Raw genomic sequence first — 27,944 nt, forward strand, 5'->3', positions numbered from 1 at the left:
CGCCGGCGTCCGTCCGTCACCGGCATCGTCCATCCTCGTCGACGTCCGTCGTCGTCGTCCACGGCTCGGTGGGCGCGGAGGGAAGGAGTCCGCCACCGCCCGCGCCGGCGTCAGTCGTCGGCATCGTCGTTGTCCACCGCCCGCGCCGCGCGCGCCCGTGTCAGCCACAGCGTTGTCTGTTCGCCGTCACCGCCATCGTCGTCCTCCACCGCCCGCGCATCGCGTCCTCCGGCTGGAGCATGTCGGCGAGGGTGCCCTGCCCTCGTCCTCCTCAACTTCCTCCCCACCACCACGGACGCCGCCCCCCATTGTACACAGCCGCCGCATTCCGCCTCGCCCCACCATCCACAAGGGGCTTCTCCCCCACCCCTTCCCCGCCGCCGCAGCCGCCCCATTCTGCAGCCGCAGCCGCTTCGCCCGCAGCCGCAGCCGCCGCTTCGCCCGCCGCCGCAGCCGTTGCTAGCACTCGCGGCCGCGCTCGCCATCCGTCCCCTTCAACTTCTACAAGCGACTCCCCGCCAAGTCCGACGTCCTCCTCTGAACAATCCAAGTATCCAACTACTACCTACCCATTCCGTTCCCTTCCGTCCTTGCCAATTCACACTCATCATCTGGACCAAGTACGTGCAGCAGCAACAACATACAGGGAGTTTTTACCGGCCGCCCTCTACTCTCAAAATTCACAAGGCGCGCACACGAGGTCCAGTCCCGGGCGGTAGTAGACACAGACGCAGACAGTCAGCTTTGCCCGCTGCCGCAGCCGCTGCTAGCACTCGCGGCCGCGCTCGCCCCGCTGCTAGCACTCGCGTCGCGCTCGCCTCCCTCCGCGCCCACGCCATGCCGTGGACGACGACGATGGACGCCAACGAGGATGGACACCAACGAGGATGGACGATGCCGGCGACGGACTGGCGTCGGCGCGGGCGGTGGCGGACTGACGATGGCGGTGCCGGGCGGAGAAGACGACGGTGCTACGGACGGAAGAGACGGAGTGGCACGGAACAAAGGAAATTCGTGCTCCGATGGCGTATTTTGAAAGTAGCATGAATTGGATGGCATATTCTGAAAGTAGTGCGAATTCGATGGCATATTCTGAAAATTCTCTGTGACGAGCGGCCGGGAGTGGGAGTGGGAGTGGGGACGGGATTAGGGTTTCTCCATATATATATGGTCTCTCATTGGACCTAGAGTTGGGCTATTATTTTCTAAAATGGACTGACACCTAAGGAATTTGCTCATGGGCTGATATGGCTTGGGCCCCCATGGGGATACGGGGCCTGGGAGCAGTGGAGCGCTCCTACCCCCGCCCCACCCGATGGGGCCTAAATTTGGCCGTTCTTTACCCCGTGGGGGAGGATTTCACCCCATTAACTCCCCCTAATAGAGGAATTCCCCGTCGGGTACCGGGGCCCCATTGCCACCCCTACGCGTGACTCGCGTCGTGTCATGCCGCCCCCACCCGTCAATCGCTGATTCGCTGGCAGAGGCCCCCCACCCGTCGGTCACTGATTCGCTGGCAGGGTGGTCCCGCGTGTCATTGGGTGGGGACAGTGCCGACCGCCTCCTGGGCCCACATGTCATTGGGTCGTCTGCTACTGATGCCGCCGCCTATAAAGACGAGGCGAGGCGAGGCGCGGCGCGCACGTTGGTGGCGTTCCCGAGCCCGAGATTTCAGGGGAGCAGATAGCAAATTCGTACAAGTTCTGAAATTCTGGGCGGAGAGGAGACAGAGAGAGAGAGAGGGGGAAAGGCGCCGCGCCGCCGCCGCTGCTCTCCTCCGGTGGTGGACGGTGTGTCCGGTCCGGTTCGCCGCGCCGCCCTTGCGTGAGCGCGAGCGTGCGTGCGTGCCGCGGAGAGGAGGAGGAGGAAGAGGAGGAGGAGGAGGGGGAATGGCAGCGGCGTGGACCTCGCTGGGGCTAGCGGCGGTGGCCGTGGTGGTGGTGGGAATCGCAATGCCAGCCTCCGCCTCCGCCGCCGCCCCCGCGCAGCCGCCCGCCCCCGCGCCCTCCAGCGACGGTGAGAACTCCCTCGGCAGTTTCAATCCACCCCCTGTTCCTCATTTGTGTATGTGGCTGGCGCGTGGGCCCCACGCCATAATTCGATTCTCGTCCACGAAAGAAAAAAAAATCATCTGAGACTCGCGAAACGAAGGTACTAAAGGATGCATCCGGAGTGCGATGAAACTTTTTTTTTTATAAAAAAACGTAGTTTAATTCTGCTTCTTAGGACCTTCTCGTTGTTGATGTAGGAGTAGGTTTCGTTTTTCGAAACGACATGGAGTAAGTTTCAAAATGATAATTTTTTGTTACCTCTCTCCTCCACATAAGCTTACAGTAGACTTATAGCTCATTATTATACTTGTTCTTAAAAAAAAACTAATGTTGCACGATCAAAGATTTTCTCCCTCCTGTAATAAGTTCATTTTTAGATCGTTCCATTCGTTCCAAAATAAACTTATTTCTAGAGTAATCATTGCATCGGAGCTTGTGAAAATAAAAAAAATAATTATATTAGAAGTAGATAAAGTAATAAATAGTTGCATTGGGATTTGATAAAACAGGGGTATTATAGTATTTTTGGTTCGTATTGATATATGTGAGGTGAGTGACAAATGAATTTATTTTAGGATGGATGTAGTAATTTACAAGGTAGTTTGTTGTTTGGGAGCATGTTTTGTCCGCGCATCCGATAAAAGCTTGATAAGGATTTCCATGGAACTACAGAGTATTGAAATTTTCCATGTTTCGTGTAAAAGTTAACGTGGAATTCTAATGAATTCTTCGGAATTATTTGATAAATTAATTACATTAGACCTTTAAGGCTGCAGCTTTTGGTGGTATATAGAAGATCTTCTATGATCTTATGATGCTTGACATCTCTGACTCGTACACGTTGATTCGGAAGGCCTAGATGGGTCGCGACTGTTTACGAATATTTTTATGATGGTGAACACCTCAGTATTTTTAGCGTGTCAAATTTCACAAGCAACTGTTTTTATGGGATCAAATAATGTTGCCGCTAAAACACTGTTTTTTACTAATGTAATAATTGATTCATTATTTGCACAAAATGAATATGGCCTCTGCTGTAATTTCCTGAGAAAGTTCAGTTTTTGTGATATACATGGAATCCCTGAATGTGTCTCTGTCAAGTTTTTCACTTAAGTTTTGTTCTTGCCAAATGTTTTGTGCGTGTTCATTGTACGTATTCTGGTACATATTATGGGCAATACTGATTGAAAGGAACAGCTAGGAGAATCCTCACATTGTGTGTCCATATGTGAAAGTGCTATTCATCGATGAGCAGTGAGCACAAATGCTGTGATAGATCACACTAGAAGGGTGCTTGCTGTCCACCTCTCAAGAATCTTGTATTTTGTTCTGCTGTACTTGTTGGGTTAGTTTGCGCTTCATTTTCATTGGTAGTATTCGCTCTTCATTGAGTAGCTTCCACTGAATGCATGATACCTAGCATCTGCTCGTTTACACTCTTGTATTTGAAGGATGCCGGGAATTTTGTTTGCCTAAAAGTGACTTCAGGTTCTCCAGAAGTTAAATGTCTCTAAATCCGATAGGTTTTCCTGTTTTACCATATGCAAAACATTTGATTCGTTTTCTTTTAGGATTAGTTCTTCTTGCAACGTGTTACAGAAAAAAATGCTCTTGGTTTGCCTCAAAAAACAATTGCTATCGGTCATGCTACTCATCACGACAATTTCGGATTAGTGACGTCTTGTTGGAACTTGAATTATTATTTGGATGACTTGGTACAGGACATTCAAACCTTAGGGATGCTATGCAGAAATTTTCAAGCAGCCTGAATTATTTTAGTCCTAAAAGTTATTTTTCACCCAGAACATCTAGAGTGCATGTCTCTTCAAGGCGCCCGATTTCAAATGTTGAGCTCATTTCCACGTGTCTAAATTAGTGAATTTCTAAACTGACAGTCAATGATCCAAACTTCTTACATTTCTGTTTTGTCCTTTCGTGGCCAGTTTTTCTTTTGTTTTCTCGAGCCATCAGGCTAACCCTGCAAATACCTGCTGCTAATAATATATTCACGCAGGCACATCAATTGACCAGGGAATTGCATATGTGCTGATGCTGGTGGCCCTTGTGCTCACCTACCTCATCCATCCGCTGGACGCCTTATCTCCATACAAGCTATTTTAAGCACCTACAATCCTCTAATCCTTGTACCAGTAGAGCTAGCTATGTGAGGATAAACAGAATTTAGGTGAGGTTGAGGAGTGCTCTGATTTTTTTTTTGTACGCGTGACATAATGGTTATCAACATGTTTGGTGGTGATTTCATTGGCTGGGAATGATTCTGCCATTCGATTGTGATTTGCTTCTGCCCCTGTTCTGGCTATTATATGTGTGTATCCCACCTGCTTTGTGCTACTTGCCATGTGCTTGTGATATGGAGTAGATTGGGGTTCTTGTAGTTTGCATGCTGTATAAGCTACCAACCATGTGGTTGCTTTGTCCCACCCCTGTCATGGCTGATCTCTGCTGTGGGCCAAAAAAATTTTTCGGTCAATGTTCAGGTTGATCGTTTTCTTTTGTTTGCCTGTAATTGTAGTGTAAGGCTGTAAGAATTATTTTCCTGTCTCGGATAGCGACTTTTTTATTATTTGCGCCTCTGTTGTGGGGCAAAAATTCAGTCAATGTTGAAGTAGATAATTTTCATTTGGTAGCCTGTCTGCAACTGTTAAGTTTTGGAACTTTTGAGAATTATTGTTGCCTCTGGGTTATCCATATTTTACTGTTTGCAAACATTCCATTCCAATTAGAACTACAAAATAATTTCAAAAAATTCTGAATCGCCGTCCGTGGGGATCGAACCCACGACCACGTGGTTAAAAGCCACGCGCTCTACCACTGAGCTAGGACGGCTCTGTTTATTTGTAAGAAATATTTACTTTATAATTTATTGAGTTGTGCTAAAATGGATAGTCATAGTCTTAAATTTCCAATTTAGACGCAGCACGAATATAAAACTTCCCATTCAGGCCCAGGCCCCTCTGAATTTTGTTTCCTTTTTTCGTTGGATTGTAATTCATGTGAAGACATGCCCCCTTTTTTTTTGAAAGACTGGAAAATTCTGGTGTAGAATGTTGGATTGTGTTCCCTATCGTTTTTTCCTCCCAAACCACTTTGATGCATTTTGTTCAGAAAAAAAATGTTTTGCACTCCCTTCTGGTTCCTAGTCTTTCTTACGACCAGGCCCTTCCTGATATTTCAGCGCAAGAAAAGGACTGGCCTTTTTATCAATAAATATTAAAGTAAATTACTTTAATATAGTTTTCTTAAATAAATATTAAAGTAAAGGACTGGCCGCCGTCGAGGCCGTTCTACCACCGGAGCACCAGCGCCCCTTTCTCCCTCTCTTCTCCCTTCTCTCGGCTCTCTGTGAAGCGGGAGGAAGAAGAAGACGAGAAGGAGAGAGAGAAAAGGAAAAGAGCAGGTACTGACATGTGGGTCCATGAACAGTACATTTTCATATTTTCTAGATTTAATTCAAAACCCAATCTTTAGAAGCCCATATTTCCTAAACCATAGATCCGATTCCGATAAAACTTGGACCTAAATTTATCTAAATTCAAACCCTATCTTTTGACACCAAATTTGCTATTTTATAATTTTATTTGAATTTATTCAAATATCGTTTGAATTTATATTGCCTTTTCAAATATTTTCTTTTGTCCCAAATTACCCTTTTAGCCACTAAAAAGCCGCCGGTTGGAACTTTATGCCTTCCATGGGGACGTTCGTGGTTTTCTATCCCCAACGTCGAACCGTTGGTTATAAAGCCCGGCAAAGCCCAAACCCAAGGTCGAAGTGCTGCTCCTGGCACCCCACGCCTTGATGCGTACAACGGTCGGAGCTTCACTATTCCCTCGACATCCACAGCACGCCGCACAGTTAGCTCTCGGGCTCTGTGTGATCCTAGCCGCTCCGCCGCCACTCACGGTTGTCAGAGTAACACTTCCGCCCCACTAAACCCATACAAACCTCCTATCCCTCTAGCCGTTATGTTGTCTGTTGACACCAGCTAGAGAAGATACCAAACCTAGTCGTTATGCTCTAGCATCGACTAGCACACAACCAAACCCTATCCCTCCTAACCATTTATCGTTTTCTTGTTATTTTATGGCTTTTATTGAATTTAGTTCTTCGTCTTTCTTAGTAGAGTCTATTATCTTTTGGATGGCAACCTGTGATGTTTCGAGGATCGGATAATCAGGTTGCCTATCTCGGATTTGTTTGCGTTGGAGCAAGGCAAGTTATTATTCCTCTCCTTTGAGCATAAATGCCCTATATTCTATATCTCTATTCTATGCATTAGTCATACATGATTTTAAATGCATAACCTGAACATAGCAAACCAGATATATGCTAGATTTTGCTTAGTCATGCCTAGTTAGATTGCATAAAACATAATGAACTTAGATTGGAACAGTACGGTAGAAATGGTTGATTTCCGGGTGGCTAGTACTGTTCCAACCGACATAAGATTGCCAAGTACATGTGAAGAACGAACGAGTATGACCGCAATTCTAGAATGGGGACAGACCTTGCAAAGTAAGTTATCTAGCAAAGGTGGTACCTCTGTACAATGGTTCTTCTTTAAGTCCTCGCGTAGGAGGCAAATTTACGCCGAGCAGGGCGATTGTAATATTTACCGAGGCGCAGGTAAATATATTGATTATTGCGCGCTGTGTGTGTATTGTGAAAACCTGGTTGGGATGACGGGGGTCTCTCAACCAGTTCTCTCTAAAGACCTCGGGAACGCCAGAACTCCTCTCGCTGCTGATAACGTTACGTTCAGAGCGCATGGGGATTATAGTTCATGGAACAGGTACCACTGATGTTAGTAACCGAAAAGCTTTGCCATGACTAAGCTGATGAATATTAGCATGTCATTGATTGCGGGTAAAGCATACATCTACTGTAGTATGAGTATCTCTGAAACTATTCGAATAGCCGTGCTCACGGATATTGAGCATCGGGACTCACTATGGCATCTTGGTTAGAAATATAACTCCAGATTTATTAAATACTGTTGCATTTCAAAACATTATAGACTTTCTCCTTCTACTTTCTCAGCTTTTTGCAAATAGATCTAGCTCTACTCAAATACTATTATTTCATACATTCATACTTGAATATAATAGCTTGCTGAGTATGTTGTACTCACCCTTGCTTTAACCCCCTTCTTTCAGAGTCAATTTGGAGTTCTTGCCGAAGCCGAGAGTTCAATCATATAAGTTAGTTTCATTTCAACCTAGTTTTCAAGTCTAGATAAATGATTTAAGTCTATAGCAATACACTAGAGTTGGTTTATTCTATAGCTTCTGCTGTATTAGTTAGCCACAAGTTTGTAAATACCCATATATTTTGTAATATCAACTCCTCTGGAGCCCTGTTCAAATATATGCGATGAAGATCCAGATTGATGAACCTGTATCAATCTACTGATCCAGGGCTTGATACAGTTAAACATGTTGGTTTCCGAATCATTAGTTTTGGGACCTGACATAGATAGACCTCTTAAGTGGCCACAGATAAAAATGCATTTTCGTAGGCCCACCTACAAGTCCGACCTCCCACCTCTCTTCTCTTAGTATCTTAAAAACTTTCAAGTCCTCATCCTTATCTCCTAACCTTCTCTCTCACCTCTCTTTTTTCCACAACCTCTTCTCTCTCCCCGCTCATTTTCCTCCTCTCTCCCTCAGCTTCTCTTCTAACGATTGATGGGCATGGGGCGCAGGAGCGGAGTAGCTGACGGGCACATGACCCGTTGCCGCCGACGAAGGAGTGGGGGTGATGAGCCAAAAAACCCTAGCTAGATCTGTTGGCCATGGGATTGGTCGGGGCAGATCCAGTAGTGGCAGGAGGTGGCGGGCTTGGGTGATGGCGGGAGCAGTGGTGGTGGCGTCAACGAGGGCTATGGTGGGCTCGGCCTCGGACCGCGTGGATCTCGTCTTCTCTCCTCCCTCTTTCCCTCGGCTTCTCCTCTCATGATGGCCAACGGCCGTGGGATTTTCCGCCATCCACCACTACTAGAAAAACGATTTTTCATGGTGTCACCCTACGATTTTCGCTGGCTTAAGACGACTACCAGCAAAAATGAATTATCGCTGGCGGCCGATAATCGCTAGCGAAGATCTTGATCTTCACTGGCCTTTACTTTGTGGCGGCTCCAAATTCCACCAGCGAAAACCCAAAATGGCCACCACGGAAGATGGTTTTCGTAGTTGTGCACGAAGGAGTGGGGACGGTGGGATGGAGTGCAACGGTGACTGGTTAGCAACGGATCTTTCTAGGGTTCCGATTTTAGTAGTTTTTTTCACCGAAATTATTTTCATGCGGTCGGTATAGGTGACCACATGTAAAAATTCTGTTTTTCGCATGCAGATGTGGTGCCCGCATGGAAAAATATTGATTTTTTCAAACACCTGATTGCAGGTGGTTGCTTTGCCTACATGCGAAAAAAAGTTTGCCTGGGTAGCCCGACGAGTTACCCACTTATTTACCTATAGGTGGGTTCACGGGTCTACTCCATTGCAGCCTTAATGTTTGTGCATCAAATAGTGATAAGTTCTTGTCACAATGCGTAATGGGCTGGATCGTTGTGGGCCGGACCTTTGTCATCACGCGATTATACAGCAAATTAGACGGGCGCCCGATTAATCGCTAATGATATGATTTATGCGTAACTGATTAACGTAACAGACTGCCAGCCTACCCGTATTAATGGCTGTTAAAACCGTTTTCCATTTTTTAACATAATGGAACGTAACATCCCGGTTTTTCTCAAAAAGTTACAACCAATTATTACAGTCTAAACTCTAAAAGTGTGTAGTTCAAACAAAACATCAAAAACATCCACCAAAAATTAAAGAAAGACCAAACTTAGATAAGGTGAACACATTTATTGAAGGCTATTTATGTGGCAAAGAGTTGCATAATCGTCGTATCAAGCTTACGACATGCAACTTTTATAAACTCACCATCTTCATCAGATCTTTGTAGTTGAACCCAGAGCCGGAGCCAATATGTTGCCTTGAAAATTACCTACATATATGAAATAGATGGTCAAAAACCATATCATTCCTAGCTTCCTGCACAACCACAAAACCCAACATATAGTAGAAACTTCTACAAGAATAAACTTGCTCTCTTCCTTGTCCACCCTAAAAGCCAACCACCAAAAACCGTTTTCCATAGTATAGAGGTCTCAAAAACCATTCGAAATTTTGTTCGAATCTACTTTTTGTCATGTCGAAACCTCCAATTTTTATGATTTTTTTATCGATTTTTATTGAAAACATAAACCATGCCCTGTGTTAGCCATTTTATGCAATATGTTGATTTTACTTGTTTCTACTTTAACATAGAGGGTGTTTAGATCTAGGGGTGTAAAATTTTGGCGTGTCACATCGGATATTATATAGGGTGTCGCATGGGGTGTTCGGACACTAATAAAAAACTAATTACAGAATCCGTCAGTAAAACACGAGATAAATTTATTAAGCTTAATTAATCCGTCATTAGCAAATATTTACTGTAGCACCGAATTGTCAAATTATGGAGCAATTAGGTTTAAAAAATTCGTCTTGCAAATTAGTCGCAATATGTACAATTAGTTATTTTTAGCCTATATTTAATACTTCATATTGGAGTTTAAACGTTTGATGAGACTAGGTGAAAAATTTTGGGGTGGGAGCGGATTATTATTGTGAATTATCCGCTTGGTTATGGGGTAAGGTAAAATTGCATAATCCGATCAGACTTAATTCCTTGGCGGGCCATACCAGCTAGTTGTCCAGCGTAGTTATGTCTCGAGCTTTTTCTTAACCAAAGAATGATGTTACTTCCAGCTGACAGCAAACACACCTTTCACTCGACCTTATTCGAGAACTAGTTTAACTTGGCTGATATAGTCCACTACAAATCCATGTGAAAAGAAAATAGGCTGAATGACCTACTCACGTGTGCGGAGGGATCAATTTCGGTCTAACAATATTAAGGTGGGTGAGCTTTTATAATAAAATATGTTATGGGGTTGAATCTCAAAATAAAGGTAATGATTAGGATGGTTTATATAATTTTGTCATAAATAAAATATTTTAAGCAATATCGTTTTGGCGGAAATGTATTTTTCAAAGCGTTTAGCGAACAATCTGAAATATTTTTATTTTTAGAAAAAGAACAAGTCCATTGTCGTTTCGTGGAATTTAATTAAATTTATTTTAAGGATTTTCAGCATATCACATATCCGCATAGCTATTTTATACGGGACTACTTAGAAAAAACCGCAACAAATTTTTTAAACAATTTTTCACTATATTATACTATAACTACCATACAACTTTATGTAAGTATTAAATAAAATACAATTTCATACTGAGTTATGTAGAGATACATTGTCATTATAGTTATGTAGTTATAATGTAACTATAATATAATTATATTTTACAAGTTACTAGTTATACCACAAAACTTAATTATATTGTTACATATAAAAGTTTTCTCAAAAGTAACTTCCCATTTTATATACCCACCCTCTCTCACGACAACATCATCACTTCATTATCACATGACAGACCAACATATAATGATGATTAAGAAAAAAAATAAAATTGTTAACAGAATACGGAAGGAAAAAAAATAAAAAAAAAACCGGCTTCTCCGCCTATCGTGCCCAGGTGTGCGCGGCTCTCTTCTCCTCCATCGGCGACGAGCCACTCCTGCGATGAGATGAGATTGCCCGCATCGTCGTCGTCGGCGGCGGGGCTGCAGGAGCGCATCTGGGACCTCCACGACAATCTCAGCCACGCCATCCTCTCCCTCTCCGCCTCCGCCCACCGCTGCTGCCGCCGCCGCGCCCCCGAAGGGCGCGTGGTCGTCAAGGGGTGGCGGCGGCAGGGAGGATGTGGGGACTGCGGCCTGGAGCAGGAGGCGGCTGCGGCGGCCACCATGGCGGACGCGCGGAGCCTTCACGCCGTCCGCGCCGCGCTCGAGGACCTCGAGGGCCACCTCCATTTCCTCCACGTCAGTATCCTCCTCTCCTCCTTAATTCTTGATTTTTTGTTTACTTTGTACAAGAACCATCTCCACTTGATGATACTACAAATGTAGGGAAGAGCTTCTGTTACTTCGTGGCCTCGGATTGCCATGATAATTAATTGATGAATTTCTGAGCTAACCAATCCGCGCTGATTCCACCATCCAAATCGATGAATCGAGATTACTTTGGTACAATTGGTACTGTTCATTAAGAGAACAAGCTGGATGTACACGCTTGTATGCTTGTTTGATCCACAAATTTTTAATTCTTTGACCGTTCGTCATGGTTGCGCAGATGGAAAGAACCAAACTTAAGCCACATCGTTGTGAGCTGTATGCTAGCCTTGGTTTGTTCTTGTTGTTTGCGTCCCTTATGTCTCATTGCCACCCGTCATCGTGTTCTCTCGGAACCATTTTGTCCTCCTGTGATTTGTAGGTCCACAACTCCAGATGGGTTGGACTGTAAGCACAATTCACTGTAGAATGCAGGTGTTCATTTAAGCAGTCGTGTTGGCATTCTCTTTCATGCTCTATAAGATGCCAATCTATATGGGGGTGATCTTATCTGTTTGATAGGGACACGTCGTTTCCTTATAGCCAATAATTGTATGAAGAAATTCAATTGGTAGAGGTGACTAACCATGTAGCTTGCTGTCTTCTGGCTTATGTTTGTTAGCTATATGTAAGTAGCTTGTTGTCCCAGGTTGATGGTTTCAACCGGGACTCTGAAAAATTAAACTGTAGCTTTGTACTTTATTTCTTTTCAAGGTATAATACGATCTGTCTAATTTTTTTTTTGTTTAGATCCTCACAATAAGCTGAAGCTTAGCTTGAGTTATCACATTTCTCTTGTGAAAAGAAAAGCTGTCTTATTTCTACATGATCGAAAGTTATCATTTTTGCATATTTGTTTTTCAAGCATGTAGCTTATGACCTGCTAGATACTAGATTATGGAGTTCTCCAGCACCATCTAATTAAATTATCCAAAAAATAACATGGTGCCTATTGTGTCAACAATACTTGCAGAACATTCAATTATGTCAGGTGGCAGAACGAGATGCCGCGATTGCTAGGCTGCAGCAAAGTCGTATTCTGCTTGCTACAAGATTGGCTGAACATAGGTGGAAGAAGCATGAAGTTATTGAGGAGGCCTTAGCTTTTGTTGATGATGCGCTTGACAAGAGTCGATTTGTCTCACCAGAAGATGTCCGTGGGACGCATACACACAGCCAATCAGTAGAGAACCAGTGCCCCAAGATACATGATTCAAACTTCTTGGTGCGTTTTTTATCCTGTACATTAGCTATAGCTAAGAATTCTTTAAGATTTGAGAGGATTGGTGGTGCACTCGGTAATACCGCGATGTTTGCAGTAAGTATGCTTGCATTCTTGCAGCTGCAACAAGTGGCCTTTGGTAAACAAACTCCAGCAGTACAATGTAGACGAGTCAATTATTTTCATTCTCAGATGTCTGTAAAGAACACTAAAGAAAAGCATCTGGTCGTATTGTTAGCTAGAGGATGAGGAAATCATCATTGTTTGATGTATAGATAAGTTTTGTTCTGTTCACATTTCTTGAAAGTTTTGTTAGGACACTAATCATTTCACTCCCTTGGATTGGCTGGTCTACAGCATATCTTTGATAGGAAGTTGTACCACATGAGTTGTAAATGGTTTTAGATTGGCAATAGATGAACTGGCAGGGCTTGTAAGCTTGTTTCTTTTTCTGCAGCTGAACGACAACCACCATTTATGGACAACAGATTTCGTAATTGCCATGTTTATGTGAAACCATGGTATCAGATTTGATCTTTGGGTTGCCATGTTACATGAATTTCTTGTCAGGGGCTTGTGGATGTTCATATACATCACAGGCTGAGGCACTACACCAAAATGACCCCATAAAGACGTTTTTCTCTAGATGCTTTGAAACACGTCTCTGAATATGGTATGAGATAGAAAAAAAAAAAGACGCTTCGGGAGACATTTTTATGAATCGCCACAAAATTTCTATGGTAAAGATGTCTTTTTCAGGGATCTTAATCACCAAAACAGCGTTCTTGTTATCCTTCCGAGCAGCTCAATTCCGACAGTCCAAAGCCCAACTGTTCGCGGTTGTTCGTGATTTTGTCCTTCTAATTGTCCCACTATATATCCATCCCACAATATAACTGATTTTGTCCTTCTAATTGCCCCACTATATGAGGAATTTTGGCATACTACTTATCATATATAAGTGACTTTATTCTACATTCTAGTATGTGAAAAATTCCTGAATTTGAATTGATATATGGATGCTATGTGAATATGAAAAATGCTTGCATGATGTGATTATTGTTTTTTTTCTCTTTTTTTTGGGCTAAAAATAATTCTTCCATGCAAGTGACTTAAGATGCTGCCTGCGAAAATACGCGGTGCTCTTAGTGCAGCCGTATGTGAAAACGATTTTTGTAGATAGTCAAAGGTCCGCTGCAGGTCTTTAGTACAGGTGGAGTATTTGGCCGCCTGAAAAACGTGTTTTGGCCACGACAAAAATTGTTTTTCTAATAGTGATAGTTAGTCAGCCATCAACTCCAATTCAAATTTCTACATATTTTTAACCCTCAACTATCCACTCACCCACAAACATATCTCACCCCAACTATACATTATTTTTTTCATGATTTTATCTTGCACTAGTTATTTTTTAGAAATTAACTAAGATTAAGTTTACATATAAGTTCCTATTGTAAAAATGTATTTAGGTGATTGTAAAATTTATATTGAATTGTACTATGGGTCGGTTATTATTGCCCGAGTTTCATTTTAGACTAGGTTATATCTAATGTTTTCACTTTGGTTCAGGTTTTCTTACTTTCTGTTGCACATTGGACTATTTTTTTTGTGATTTCATTAGCGAGCTTACCAGCAACATAATAAACCAATCAATATTCCATCTGACCTTGATTTCTTTTACTCCTTGATTTAGCTGCTTGACTTCTACCATTTTCCCCTTAAAAAAATCAAGTGAGCTTAGAGCAAATCACTGTATTGAGCTTGCAAGCGACACTGCGACAGCTACAACAACCAGCTATCACCAGGCTTGATTTTGCTGGTTCCTCAAGCTCAGGAACAGAGCAGAGAGAGAAGGGATCCCAGTGTTTTGATTGATCATCCACGGCGCAGCTGCTTAATAGAGAAAAGGAGGGAAGAGAAGAGATGGAGAAGAAGGGTGGTCCAATTTGAAATTTTTGTAAATTTATCTAGTCCAAAGTGATAAGATAACTTCACCCCTTGTTCAAAGTGAAACTTAGGTAAAAATTCCTAGCCCAAAGTGCAATTGACTCTTTTCTATATCTCTTTGCGTAAGACTATTATGTTTCTTTTATATATAAAACTAGGTGAAACCCCACACATTGCTGTGTGAGTTTAGTATGATAGCACTAAGTTAAGTAATGTGTAAGATAGCTAGACAATATAAACTTATATAAGTTAACATGGTTCATGATAGTTTAAATTTAAATAGTATATAGAACGATAATTTAAATGTAAAAGTAAGTTGTTATAGTCTTATGAGAAAAGAAAAGGAGATAGAGAGAGTTTGGATAATAGAATAATCATCTAATGGCTAAAAACAATTGAGATGATATGACTTAATAAAAGAAAAAAATAAGGGAGATAATTTGGACCATAGGACAAAAACAATTGATGTGATATTGCTTAGTGAGAGAAGAGAGAGAACATTAACTAAGTTAGGAGTTATAATAAACTATATATGTATATAAGATGTTATAAAAAAAGATGAAGAGACATTTAAATATTATATGAATTATGTGTGATGATGATATAATATGCTTGCATTTGAAAAGCTATAAAATTTAATAAATTATAAAATTATAGATAATATAAGCATGATGTTTATATGTAATAGAGTAAATAAAGAACAAAAAAGAAAGAGCACTACAAAAATGGTAACCAATCAGCAACTAATTAAAAAGCTCACATCTTGTCCGTTCTCTCCCGATCGGACGGCTGCTACGCCATCAGAGCAGCTCCAGAAGCCACCGCGCCAGTGCGCCACTGCTAAGTGGCCCCCTCCCAACTCCGACGACCCCGCCGCCGCCACCGCCGCCGCCGCCGATGCAGAACCCCAACGGCACCATCCTCCAGCTCTACCACGCCGGCAGGCTCGCCGCCGCCCTCCGCGCCTTCGAGTCGCTCCCCTCCTCCTCCCCCGCCTCCGCCGCCGCCGCCCCAGCCCCTCTCACCGCCGCGACCTACGCCGCCCTCGTCTCCGCGTGCTCCCGCCTGCGCTCCCTCCCGCAAGGCCGCCGCGTCCACCGCCACCTCGTGGCCTCCTCATCCTCCTCGCCGGATGCACAGCTCGCTGGGAACACCGTCCTCGGCAACCACCTCATCACCATGTACGGGCGGTGCGCCGCCCCGGACTCCGCCCGCCAGGTGTTCGACGAAATGCCCGCCAGGAACCCCGTCTCCTGGGCCTCCGTCATCGCCGCGCACGTGCAGAACGGCCGCGCCGGTGACGCTCTCGGGTTGTTCTCGTCCATGCTACGGTCAGGAACTGCCGCAGACCAGTTTGCCCTCGGCAGTGCCGTGCGTGCTTGCACGGAGCTTGGGGACGTCGGCACCGGGAGGCAGGTGCATGCGCATGCGTTGAAGTCAGAGAGAGGCAGTGACCTGATTGTGCAGAACGCACTCGTCACAATGTACTCCAAGAATGGCTTGGTTGACGATGGATTCATGCTCTTTGAGAGGATTAAAGATAAAGACTTAATTTCCTGGGGGTCAATTATCGCTGGGTTTGCTCAACAAGGTTTTGAAATGGAGGCACTACAGGTTTTCAGGGAGATGATTGTTGAGGGCTCGCATCATCCGAACGAGTTTCATTTTGGTAGTGCCTTTCGTGCATGTGGGGCTGTGGGCAGCTGGGAGTATGGAGAGCAGATTCATGGCTTATCCATCAAGTATAGGTTGGACCGTGATTTATATGTAGGATGCTCACTGAGCGACATGTATGCGCGATGCAAGAATCTGGACTCTGCAAGGGTAGCATTTTACAGGATTGAGGCACCGGATTTAGTTTCTTGGAATTCCATAGTAAATGCATACTCTGTTGAGGGCCTACTTAGTGAGGCCTTGGTCCTGTTCTCTGAGATGAGAGACTCTGGTTTGAGGCCTGATGGTATTACTGTTAGGGGCCTGTTGTGTGCATGTGTTGGCCGTGATGCCCTATATCATGGTAGGCTGATCCACTCCTACTTGGTCAAATTGGGTTTAGATGGGGATGTTTCAGTCTGCAATTCTTTACTCAGCATGTATGCAAGGTGTTCAGATTTATCCTCTGCGATGGATGTTTTTCATGAGATAAAGGATCAGGACGTTGTAACCTGGAACAGCATTCTTACTGCCTGTGCCCAACACAACCATCCGGAAGAAGTCCTGAAGTTGTTTAGTCTCTTGAACAAGTCTGAACCGAGTCTGGATAGGATTAGTTTAAACAATGTACTGAGTGCTTCTGCTGAATTGGGTTACTTTGAAATGGTGAAACAGGTTCATGCATATGCTTTCAAGGCAGGACTAGTGGATGATAGAATGCTTAGTAATACTCTAATTGACACTTATGCTAAATGTGGGAGTTTAGATGATGCCATGAGACTCTTTGAAATAATGGGAAACAATCGTGATGTGTTCTCTTGGAGCAGCTTGATTGTTGGATATGCCCAATTTGGTTATGCAAAGGAAGCATTTGATTTATTTTCGAGGATGAGAAGCCTAGGAATCAGGCCAAACCATGTAACGTTTATCGGAGTTCTTACAGCATGCAGCCGAGTCGGTTTTGTTAACGAAGGCTGCTATTACTACAGCATTATGGAGCCTGAGTATGGCATTGTTCCAACACGAGAGCATTGTTCATGTATCGTTGATTTGTTGGCTCGTGCTGGGAAACTAACTGAGGCAGCAAATTTTATTGACCAAATGCCATTTGAGCCTGATATTATAATGTGGAAGACCCTGCTGGCTGCTAGCAAAATGCACAATGATATGGAGATGGGAAAGAGGGCAGCAGAAGGTATTCTGAATATTGATCCTTCCCATTCAGCGGCCTATGTCTTGCTGTGCAACATATATGCTGCTTCTGGCAATTGGAATGAGTTTGCAAGATTGAAGAAGGCGATGAGAACTAGCGGCGTTAAGAAATCACCTGGGAAGAGTTGGGTTAAGCTGAAAGGGGAGCTAAAAGTCTTTATAGTGGAGGACAGGTCACATCCAGAGTCTGAGGAAATATACGCAATGCTGGAGTTAATTGGAATGGAAATGATAAAAGCTGGTTATGTTCCAAAGCATTCATGGAAACATGCTATTGTTGATCATATTGATAGTGATTTGTTCAATGAAGAGATGCTAGCTGAATATGGTTGAGTGGGAGATAAAGAAAACAGTAATTGCTGACTCTGGGGTATTCGCATGTCTTCCTTGTTGTAAGAAATACTTGTTAATCACCAAGATAATTATTAAAGCTTTGTCAGAATTACAATGCAACATACAGAAGTTGCATAAGCTTGGCATCATGCACCATTTGAGAACTTACCAGTATGTTATAGATTATATTTTGCCTAAATAATTTGAAAGAAGAAGTAAGTCTGACCTGGATCTTTCCTTTCCCTCGCTTCACTGCTCATTTATTTGGCTTTCAGATGTGAACTGCCTAACATGAGGAAATATGTTTTGCAAGGTGGGTTCGACAAATCATGCATAGTCAGCCTGCTGAAGGAGCTAAGCTATTCATGTAATCTTGCTAATGATATGCGAAGCACAACTGGGGCTTATGTATTTGTTTGATCTGTCACATATTTCTGCCAAGTAAGATTTAATCCAGTGAGCCATACACAAGGTAAGAGTTTGACCTATTCTAGAATCTCCAAATTCCTGTTTCTATTAATCTACTCTGAGAAGACCTTTTTATCTGTAGCCACTTGTCAATATCGATTTTGTGAACAGGGGGCATTCCTTTTCCTCATCCAGCTTGCTACTCCTTTCTTTGGCTTCCAGATATGAACTTGGCTAACCTGAGGAAATGCGTTTTGCAAGGTTCGTTGACAGTGATCTTGCTATTTGATACATGAAGGCAGGCTGTATTTGTTTTATCAGCCAGATATTTCTGCTATGTAGGTTTCAGTTCAGTGCGCTATACACAAGATGAGAACTTGATCTCTTGCAGAAAGGTCAAAAACCTGTCTTTTAATCTAGGGTTAATTGTATTCATGCCATTACAAATTTGCCCGTTTTGAAAATTATCATTACAAATCTGTTGAAATCGGAAATATGTCACTACTTACGTTCTATATGCACTGATTCCTTTATGGACCAAATTACCCTTATGTTCTACCTCAGTCCCCTCCTCTATCTCTCTCTCCCTGTCCAAGTATCGTCAACGAGACTGGCGTCGGTGGAAGGTGGGAGCAGCAGCAGCCTGATGGCTGGATCCGCCGCGTCACACTGCTCATCGACGAACTCACCTGTGGGGCTTGAGGATCTGGTGAGTAGGTCGGCTTTGCGAGCACATAGTGGTTGCTGAAGTTCATGTGTGTCCCCCCCTGCCCCCTCCTGGGCATGGACAAATCGACATCTTGTCCTCTGCTCCCACCAAATCTCAGCGAACTGCTAAAACTCCTCCCAAAATCAAACCTTCAGCTCAATATGCGCTGAAGCAAACAAGCACCAAAAACAAGACAGGACGCTAAAATCACTCAAAATATCCAATCTTTGCCCAGATGCGAGCAAGTCTGCTCTCCAAAATCCAACCTTTTGACCATCAACCAAATCAGGGGAAGAACAAAGACACGTGCAGAAATTTCTGGAGACAGAAAGAGATTTGAGGAGCCGGGTCCCAGACAAGATAGAAGGGAAAGAGGACAGAAAATTTTGTTGGTTTCATCATCGATTGATGAAGCTGATACACTTCGAGTTTCGGTTTCGTTGGGTGGACGCAAAGTGTGAGTTTGGCTCTGGCGATGGGTGGAAGCGGTGCTCAGCCTCAGGGACGAGGCTGGTTCACCGCCGCTGCTGCTTGGGGATCGAGAGGGAATGAGGGATGGGAGGTAGAGTGGAGAGGACGGAGGTAGAAGATAAGGGCAATGTAACCAAAATAAAATTTCTGTGCATTGACGGAGTAAGTAGTGGCATATCTTTGATTTCAACAGATTTATAATGGCATTCTTCCAATTAGATGAATTGTAATGGCATTTATAGTGGCATGGATCCAATTAACCCTTTAATCTATCACTGATAAAACATGCCTTTTAGAATAGTTGCTTGTCAACATCAATTGCTAGCTATTTCATGAAAAAATAAGCATGCCATATTAAGTTTGGAGGATTCTCCTAACGAAAAGTTCGTAACAATAATCCCATACAAGCTGGCTATGAGGATATGTATTTGATACTTGCAGCATGAATTTTCTGAGCAAGTGACAGTGACACAAGTAACAGCATGATGATGGAGCACTGTAACAATTCCAACAGAGTTAACAACAATATTCTCCATCTTAGAGGTATGACAACACTAACAGGATTAGTACAGACTTACTAGCTAGAGTAGCAGTGATGTGTGGAATACCATGAAAAAAAATATTACTCGATTTTTGTATTAGGTTGCCTTAGCAACTTTGCATGCTAAAGTATATTTTAATATTTCAATGGTGGTAACTTTGCTTTATTCATGCTACAATACTACTGCCCATAACAGATTCTCCCAGCTAGTCAGCTACCCCATGGATGTTTAACATTATGAATGAAATTTCTGATGGGTGATCTTAGTAGTAATTGATGTATTTGTGTGATTGATTTTAAGTTAGAACACAGTGATGAGATTTTTTTATTTTTCTCATAACTCCAACTATACTCAGTAATCAAGTTAAACGGATGGAAATGATAAGTACTATACATTCCTAGTGGTGGAACTGGATGCCCTATGTTGGAAGGAAGTAGGTCCTGTTTCAATAAACATGAGAGTGTATCGACAAGGTGATCTGCAAGGCACTGTAAACCCTCAGTTGGAACTGTTGAATATGAAAGTAGGATCAAATGATAATTTTAATGTCAAAATATACACTCTCTACAAGTATAAAACTCATTTATCTTTTCTACAAAACAATCAAGAATGGAAAGAAATGGCTTTCCAGGTCCTTCAAATTCAACGAGCAGGCATGCAGTGTGCATATACTAGATCTACACTAAGCAAGAGAAGTCTTAGCAGTCATGAGATACACCATTTGCTTTTTTGGTATCACTGTTGTCTTTGGTTGCCAAAAGTGGTTCAGTCTCCTTTTCTGGCATCTACAAAGACATTTAAATCATGAAATGAGTGAAATGAAAATTTAAAGTGCACATAAATTGAAGATTACCAACTTATTTGCAATGTGTTCACCATGCGGAAACTATACTGGAATTTGTAAAGCATGTCGGGAAACTCATTCAAAATCTAGTAACTTATAACGATATGATATTAGTATCTCATAAGACTGTCAATTGTAATTAAATTTACAATCAATAATTTGGTTCCACATTGGATGTGTTTAGCAGAAACATGATGTAAGAAAGTTTGTAGAAACGTAGGTCAAATTGCACTTGAAGTGCTCAATCTATTTAATAAGTTTGCATTTCTAATGGAGTCCATCTAATAAATTTGTTGATATGAGGGCCTGAGCATCATTTTGTCTATTCCAGTGACTATACCTTCCCTTTACAGTGTTTTGATAAAAAAAAAATGTCTATACTTTAATTTTGTTGATAACTGCCTCAATTATTTTAAATGTTTATTAAGTCCCACAGTTCCTCTACATAAACAAACAAAAAGGAGAGAAGCTTGACCAATATTGTTTATGACATGTGGGCCCATTTTGTCATCTAATGGCAGTTGTAACAGAAGAATTAAATTAAATATTTTAAAATAGCTGAGGCACTGAAACCAACAAATTTGAAGTATAGGCACTTGATTAGACAAAATAGAATTTAGGCGCTCATACCAACAAATTTAATTAGAGGACTTGTCTAGTACCCCCTCCATCTAAAAGTCTAAGGCATATTTCTTTTGTCACCAAGATCAAGAAGGAATTAACTCATCCACCATGTGACAAAACCAAGAAACCATATGCATGCAACAATTTAATTTAGCACATGCAGCCTACAAATATGCCTTAGACTTTCGGATGGAGGGAGTACTAGATAAAATGCAACAGTTTAGACACTCACAAGTCTTTTGGCTTGTGAATGCATAAATTGTGCCAGCTTACTTTTATTGGCTAGTATCTCTTTCTGCACATAAGTTATTTTTATGCCTTTCTTTCGCCACCAAAGCAATTTGAAAATGCTGATTCTGCACGCCAATTTCATTTCATTTGCAGTTTCAATTTTCAAATAGGATTTTTTATTTAATTGTTAATGCATAATGAATTATTTATTGTTGTTGCTGAGACTAGGAAGCAGAACAGTTGTTGGCATGATTGTGATATGTGGATTAGTTCATATGCTTTCAAATTGGATTAAAATATGGCAAAGCCAAACCTGTGAAACTGGCAGTGGATCATTTGTTGCCTTCTTCTTGCCCTCCTTCACTGAGAAGTAGGAGTACAATCCCATCCCAAATATGGCGATCAAAATTCCTAATATGTTCCTTGCGTTGAAAGGATCGTGTAACAGAATGTATCCAAATGAGAGAACGAGACATGTCTTAAGGTGGCCTAGCACCTGGTATGTAACTGGAGATGTTGTTCCAATCACAAGAAATGTGCTGAAGTTCACAGACACCGCAATCAAACAAGATAGCATGATGAAACCCTGCATATAATTCATAATTCAAAACATCATTTTGCATGCCATTTTCCTATCCAAATTTATGGTATATCTGCATATCTGGGAGCATTTGCCAATGCTAAATAGATGTGCAAACTCCTGAGTCACTCTGGAGCATGATAACTGATTGACAGTGTCTAAGAAATGATGATGCATTATATCAACAACATTGCAAGCTACAATCATATTGGACTTTTTGTCTACTTCCATACATATCATTGTATATTTTCTCAGTACTGGAAAAACATTGCATACAAGGAACTTTTATGTGTTTGGCATTTAGTTGCCCACTGATCAATTTTATATTGCGTCCTTTTCTTCTTCATACCACTGGTTATTCTTCCCTTGAAAAGCATATAATAATGTTTTAAACATACTTTTAGGACATATCAATTTCAAGATGGGAAATATAATACAATGGGTGGATCATGAAATTATATTCTAATCTTATGTTTAGACTTCTTGGCTAGTTATTATGGAAGCAGCAAATATATTTGTCACCTTAGCGCCTCTAGTAATCTTGAAGATCTAAGAAATGATGAATTGTTATATTCCACAAAGTAATTTAGCTTGCATCCTGGCAACTATAAAGCATTTTCATATAATTGTAAATGGATGGAGTTTGTTAAGAAGATACCAAAACTGGAGTGGTGTACTTGTGGGCGAAGACACTGCGGTTCGTAAGGAGTTGATCTACAAAAGGGCCAGTCGCAAACAAAATTGCTGCCTGGTAAGGTGCAGATTGGTAGAGTAACTGCGTTGAGGATACCTTCAATCTCTTCTGTATTGTATTTGTGAGCTTCATTCAAAATTTTCAGGTTAAGGATACTATATTGTCATGGTTGGCAAGGTAGGGATTAGCCCATTTTTATGTCAGTAGTGTGGACGATGCAAGTCCATCGACAATATTCAAAATGAACCATAGCAATATCTAATCAGAACTCGGTGTTTAGCTAATTACTGACGGGGTATTCATTGTGCCTAGTTTATTTAACAAAACCTACTTTACAGCTGGAAAATGAGATCAGAACATAATATTTTAAAGTAGTTTTTTTATCAGTTTGCATTTCATTTACTTCACCACTTCTTTTTCAGATGTGCACATAAATACTAAAGGTAGGATACAATTTGCCCAACACAAGTGGTCGCGATGGCGAGTCCAGAAAGGACGGATCCAAGTAGATTTAGCTTGAGATCAGTAACTGAAGCAATGCCCACTCCAAGAAGTAAGACCAGTAGAGAAAGCTTGATACTCTCGCTGCACATTTTTGGACTATCATTAGCTCAATGACTATAGAATAGATACCTTGATGACCTTCAAGCAATGACTCAACGATTGATTCAACAGAATGCGTTTATATAAATTTTTGTGTTCACTTCAGTATTTTATGTGCAACATTGGCTATCTTGTATCTTTAATTCGACCTTAAATGAGGTGCGGTGGATAGTTGTTCACTTGTTAAGAGAGTGCTCAGTTTACATTTCAAAACCTGAATCTTTTCTTCAGGAAGATTGTCTCCAACAGCACAGTGAAAGGTATGATCGCCAATTTTGTCATCTGCAGAATACTTAAGTTAGTGTGCTTGTTCCATGTTTTGTAGGAAACAACCAAAGAGATGACAGTACACCTAACCTGGTAGAATCCAATGGAGTTGAATCCTAAACTAAGGTTGAGAAGGCCAATTGAGGTGCCATTCAGCAACCCAAAGAGGATCACTGTTTGCCCATCAATTGCCTTTGGTTCAAAGAAATGCAAGCGTTGTGCCACATGGAGGGTGCAGAAGGTCATCATGAGATGCCAGCTTGTCAATGTTGTAGCTACATAGGTGCAAAAACAACAGAATACAGCATTAGTAAGCATGCTTGTTTGGTACATGCATTACATTCTGTTATTCAAATTATGTTCAAATGTACTAACCGAAAGGGAAACCAAGGGTACTGATGAGAGCTTTGTTGCAGATGACAATGGCAACTGATGATGCAACCGACAGCGCAAGAGACCCGATCACACCGAGCTGGAACCCAGATGACATCATCATTTGCTATTGTTATCTTCTCCTCTGAATTCACATTACACATGAAGAGGTCAGTGCAAGGTATATTTCATTGAAGGTGAAGCACCAAAGAATTTTAGTAATGGTGTCTATTAATTCCACTAAGCAGCAGCATGATACTCGAGCAAACAGCTTAATCAATATTAGTTTGCAAGCATCAATAAAAGGATTACTTTATAACATCGAACTGACAGATGTTTCTGGTTAACGAAAAAATCTCATGACATGAAAAGCATTGAAGAAGGACATGAATTAGATTGAACAATTAAAAATATCAACGGTTATATCTTACTCCCCCTGTCCCAAAATATAAGGATTTTTAGCATAGTGACAAGTCAAACATTTTTAACTTTGACTATTAATAGCAAAAATATAGAAAAGATTAATCATGTAAAATTGATGTTACTAGATTCATCATTAAACAAACTATCATAATATACAACTCTTTTTATTTAAAACATCTTACTTTTATAGATATTGTTTGTCAAAGTAGCATCTCGGAGACCGTGTCAGACTCTAAAAATGCTTATATTTTGGAATGAAGGGAGTAAATAATTCATAGATGCACGCTCACTCAAAATCATTCTTTCTAGGGGGAGACCTGTTCTGTGTCATCTCTTGGGAAGCATTAATGTTCTATTTGCTATCTATGAATGGATATTTTTAGCTTTGATTCCCTTTTTCTGCAACATATTTTTCTGTAGTATTCCTGGGTGTTTTTTTTTTCCTGAGTATTCCTTGCAGTTAACCGTGTTCTTGAGTAGATTCTGATATCTTGGTTCTAACATGTTTGGCCATGGATGGACCCAATTACGGTTAGGCAGTTAGGTGCCAGTTTGGCTATTTGTTGCCGACGGTTTATGGAGAGGGATACTGACAAAACTACGATCAACTAATCCATGGACCAAGCACCACAGAAGGCCGATGGTATCTCCAAGATTGTTATTAGGTCATGGTACAACTGAAGTTTGTCATAGTCACAGAATCATGAAAATGACCTATAAGCTTGGCATTGATTAACCCGCACTTGCACCTCTTGTACATTAGCACATTAGCATTTAGGAGTACAAGCTAATCACATCACATCAAACCGTTTTAAAGACTAGTAGGTGAAGCTTGACTATAAATTGACTAGGGCTCAGTCCTGACCATGGATTATTGCGAATGTTGGAAGTCTTTTTATAGATTAGTAATTATGTTATTTAGCATGCATCTATATAAATTTCAGACCAAAGTATTCATGAGCCAGTCAGTAGCCTGTCATGATTCAGCCATTTTGCTTTTGTCCTGTAACAGAGAGTTGGTACCTGCTACCTACCGGGCTGCTTCTTGGAGGGTACAATGATCGATCGAAAGGTGGTTCAAGTCGATGTCAAAATGGTTGATCAGTTGGCAAAGTGTCAACCAGACACCAAACACATGCAATGCAAGCAAACATGAGTGAAATCCAACGCAGGCTTCATGTGTTTGGTGGTCACGTCGTAAGCAAAATGATTACAAGATGAGAAGACAGGCTTTTGGATTAATGTTTCAAATTACAAGGCAAAATTCTGAATTAATATATAATCCGTTACATGGGTCATGGATACCCATTATTACGGGTTACTTTTCTAAAATTGAACTTCTATGTTTCTTCTCTTTTGCCAATTAAATTTAAATGGATCCAAGTTTGCAGTCAGTCTAGGATTGACAAAAAGCGGTTGGTAGAACCGGAAAAGGCTAATTGCCGAGTCTTCCTCTCAAGCAATTTTTTGCTTGATTGGACTATATGTTAATCCTTAATTATATTATTTTTTCTTTTTTTGAGGGTAATTATATTATTTTTTCATAAATATATCTTGGTTTATTCCAAGAGAATCGGAAAAATCAGTAATTCATTTTTATACAATTAGCCACCGCCTTAAAGAATATAATATAAGATAATTAATCCTGGTGCGTGTAGACATGCAAATCGATCAGATTTAAAGTTGCCAACTCATGTTCATGCAAGTGTCCAGGATCAGGCTCACAAGCTAGTTACTTATCCCTAACAAAGCTAACAATGCCGTAACGGCAAGGGTAGACAGCTCGACTATAATCTCAAACCATGACATGAGACGAGACTGTTTTTCATACACTTGCCTCTGAATTAAAGAACAAATACATGATCTCGATGAATACAAATTGCAGATAATTTGGCATACTGAAAACTGTGTTTTGTCTAGAACAGAAAATACAACATAGCAACAGGCAAAATCCTATCAGAGAACAGTAAAATGCTTCTCCGTAAGTGAGAGATCACAAAGTTTTTTTTTGTTTTTTTTTTGCGAAATGTTTACATTGTCCATAAATAAGTTTAGTTTGAAAAATCTCCGTAAGAAGGAAAAGAAAGACCAAACATAAATAAGTTGAAGTAGTAAGGCAGAGCATATAACTTACTGAAATTCAGAAACAGCAATCCCTGCTTGCTAACTTCGTCTCCTCAAAGAAATGAAACAACAGAGCTGTAATAATGAACCTGGCAAAGAAAGAGATTTGCATTGAGATCATCGGAAAAATAACACCACGACGAGACACATGAAGGAAACGATTGCTCTTCTCTGAAGATCAATTTCAGTTCAGACCTTCCCAAATTGCTGCTGCTCTCTATACTGATGATCTACTCCTTGTTGCTCCTTCCTCTTCTCGCCGTCGCCGCTCTAACAACCTATAGAGATACAAGAAAAAAGAGAGATCTAGAGAGAAAAAGAGAGAGATATCTAGAGAGAGAGAGAGAGAGAGAGGCTATGGCTCTCCTTGGTATGGTAGAGAGAGGAAGGGAGGGAGGGAGGGAGAAGCAGTTTTTATGTCCAAAATTTTTGTGTATGGTAGGCATCATATGCAGTTAGGTGCATTGCGTGCTTTGTTTTGATGCTGTCAACTCACAAGCGGATGGAATGGATGCTTTCCTTTGATTTCATTGCCTTTCCTTTCCTTTCCCTTGGGGAGTCGGCCACAAGGGCAGCATATCGTGCAACGTGCTGCTGCCCCAGGAATCAACACCAACACATACTTACACATACGTGGTGTCCATGAATTTTAGTTTATGCGTAATTTGTTGACATAAATATGCTGGCAACAATGCAACAAGCATTAAAAATCTTTAGGAAATCCTACATTACAGACATGATTTGACCATATGTCCAATGTTCAAATTATTTTATTATGGGCTATATCAATTGTCGGTTGCACAAACGACACTAGTTATACGATGCTTGGATAAATGATACTCCCTCCGTTTCACAATGTAAGTCATTCTACCATTTCCCACATTTATATTGATGTTAATGAATCTAGATAGATATATATTCATTAACATCAATATAAATATGAGAAATGCTAGAATGACTTACATTGTGAAACGGAGGAAGTACTAGGATATTTTTACTGCAGCGGCTTGGATTGGATTCCATTATCGGAAGAAAAGTTTAGCACTTGAAACCTAACATTGTTGTTTCATCTCTGTTGATATTGATGATTTAGGGTCTAACTGTTTGCTCATAAAAAGGAATTTATAAGTAAAATTTTTATATATGTGTTCTTGGTGACTTAAAAGTCAATGCAGAAAAAGGAACCACGTTAAAAATATCTTAAATCATTCTCAAAATTAAGTTTGAAAATTTAAATTTTGGTTTTTTCTTTGGCTGATTAGGACATCCTATGAGGATTTTAATTTTTTTTATATGGACTGACTGTTCAAGCAGAGGTCAAATTTAGCTGGTGTCTCTCTCTGTTGGGTTGATTTGTCTTGTGGGGGCATGACAACCACTTGGTTTGTTGGTTGTCTCTAGCCATCATCTTTGGTCCCTTTTTCTCAACCAAACCATTAGAGCAAAATCTTTTTCTTAATTTTCAAGGACCTTGCGAAAAGGATATTTGATCTCAATTGTGCGTGGAATCTTAACTCAAATTCTCATTTTATGCTAAACAACCCACATTAGGG

General features: G+C 41.3%; 3 protein-coding genes and 1 non-coding gene across 9 annotated transcripts; 2 read left to right on the top strand and 2 right to left on the bottom strand.

Moving 5' to 3' along the window:
* Nucleotides 1-4,826: 4,826 nt before the first annotated feature.
* TRNAK-UUU (transfer RNA lysine (anticodon UUU)) lies at nucleotides 4,827-4,898 on the bottom strand. Its single transcript has one exon. It is a non-coding gene; the product is annotated as a tRNA-Lys (tRNA).
* Nucleotides 4,899-10,709: 5,811 nt separating this feature from the next.
* LOC4341130 (plastid division protein PDV1) lies at nucleotides 10,710-12,794 on the top strand. The gene is made up of 2 exons (XM_015786233.3): nucleotides 10,710-11,063; nucleotides 12,106-12,794. The coding sequence occupies exons 1-2, from the start codon at nucleotides 10,770-10,772 to the stop codon at nucleotides 12,601-12,603; spliced, it is 792 nt and encodes a 263-aa protein (XP_015641719.1). The 5' UTR covers nucleotides 10,710-10,769; the 3' UTR covers nucleotides 12,604-12,794.
* A 2,286-nt stretch (nucleotides 12,795-15,080) lies between these two features.
* Nucleotides 15,081-25,661, top strand: LOC4341131 (pentatricopeptide repeat-containing protein At3g53360, mitochondrial). 6 transcript variants are annotated; one of them, XR_010741859.1, is made up of 7 exons: nucleotides 17,825-17,971; nucleotides 18,050-18,168; nucleotides 18,250-18,302; nucleotides 19,529-19,630; nucleotides 23,531-23,782; nucleotides 23,889-24,014; nucleotides 25,280-25,661. XR_010741859.1 is itself a non-coding variant. In XM_015787806.3 (5 exons), the coding sequence occupies exon 1, from the start codon at nucleotides 15,199-15,201 to the stop codon at nucleotides 17,497-17,499; it is 2,301 nt and encodes a 766-aa protein (XP_015643292.1). In that variant the 5' UTR covers nucleotides 15,081-15,198; the 3' UTR covers nucleotides 17,500-17,714; nucleotides 17,813-17,971; nucleotides 18,079-18,168; nucleotides 19,529-19,630; nucleotides 23,531-23,733. The 6 variants fall into 6 exon arrangements, 4 of the variants coding, with proteins under 4 accessions (XP_015643292.1, XP_025882264.1, XP_025882252.1 ...); XR_010741858.1 differs by lacking the exon at nucleotides 18,250-18,302; XM_015787806.3 differs by lacking the exons at nucleotides 18,250-18,302; nucleotides 23,889-24,014; nucleotides 25,280-25,661 and adding an exon at nucleotides 15,081-17,714 and having other exon boundaries at nucleotides 17,813-17,971; nucleotides 18,079-18,168; nucleotides 23,531-23,733.
* On the bottom strand, nucleotides 20,109-26,873 carry LOC4341132 (UDP-xylose transporter 1). The gene is made up of 9 exons (XM_015787807.2): nucleotides 26,587-26,873; nucleotides 26,402-26,480; nucleotides 23,848-23,989; nucleotides 23,563-23,747; nucleotides 23,420-23,487; nucleotides 23,055-23,187; nucleotides 22,567-22,728; nucleotides 21,642-21,914; nucleotides 20,109-20,414 (listed from the first exon to the last, which is right to left on the bottom strand). Exons 3-9 carry the CDS (start codon nucleotides 23,966-23,968, stop codon nucleotides 20,328-20,330), a joined length of 1,029 nt encoding a protein of 342 aa, XP_015643293.1. The 5' UTR covers nucleotides 23,969-23,989; nucleotides 26,402-26,480; nucleotides 26,587-26,873; the 3' UTR covers nucleotides 20,109-20,327.
* Between the last annotated feature and the right edge of the window lie 1,071 nt (nucleotides 26,874-27,944).

The sequence above is a fragment of the Oryza sativa genome, chromosome 6 (assembly GCF_034140825.1).
Source record: "Oryza sativa Japonica Group chromosome 6, ASM3414082v1".
Lineage (NCBI taxonomy): Eukaryota > Viridiplantae > Streptophyta > Magnoliopsida > Poales > Poaceae > Oryza > Oryza sativa.

Bases quoted from the DNA above. Each gene is read 5' to 3' on its own strand.
- LOC4341130 (XM_015786233.3), top strand. From the start codon at position 10,770: ATGAGATTGCCCGCATCGTCGTCGTCGGCGGCGGGGCTGCAGGAGCGC. The intron at 11,064-12,105 runs GTCAGTATCCTC...CAATACTTGCAG, and splicing joins GCCACCTCCATTTCCTCCAC to AACATTCAATTATGTCAGGT.
- LOC4341131 (XM_015787806.3), top strand. From the start codon at position 15,199: ATGCAGAACCCCAACGGCACCATCCTCCAGCTCTACCACGCCGGCAGG.
- LOC4341132 (XM_015787807.2), bottom strand. From the start codon at position 23,968: ATGATGATGTCATCTGGGTTCCAGCTCGGTGTGATCGGGTCTCTTGCG. The intron at 23,748-23,847 runs GTTAGTACATTT...GCACCTATGTAG, and splicing joins TACCCTTGGTTTCCCTTTCG to CTACAACATTGACAAGCTGG. The intron at 22,729-23,054 runs GTATCCTACCTT...TTTTGAATGAAG, and splicing joins CCACTTGTGTTGGGCAAATT to CTCACAAATACAATACAGAA.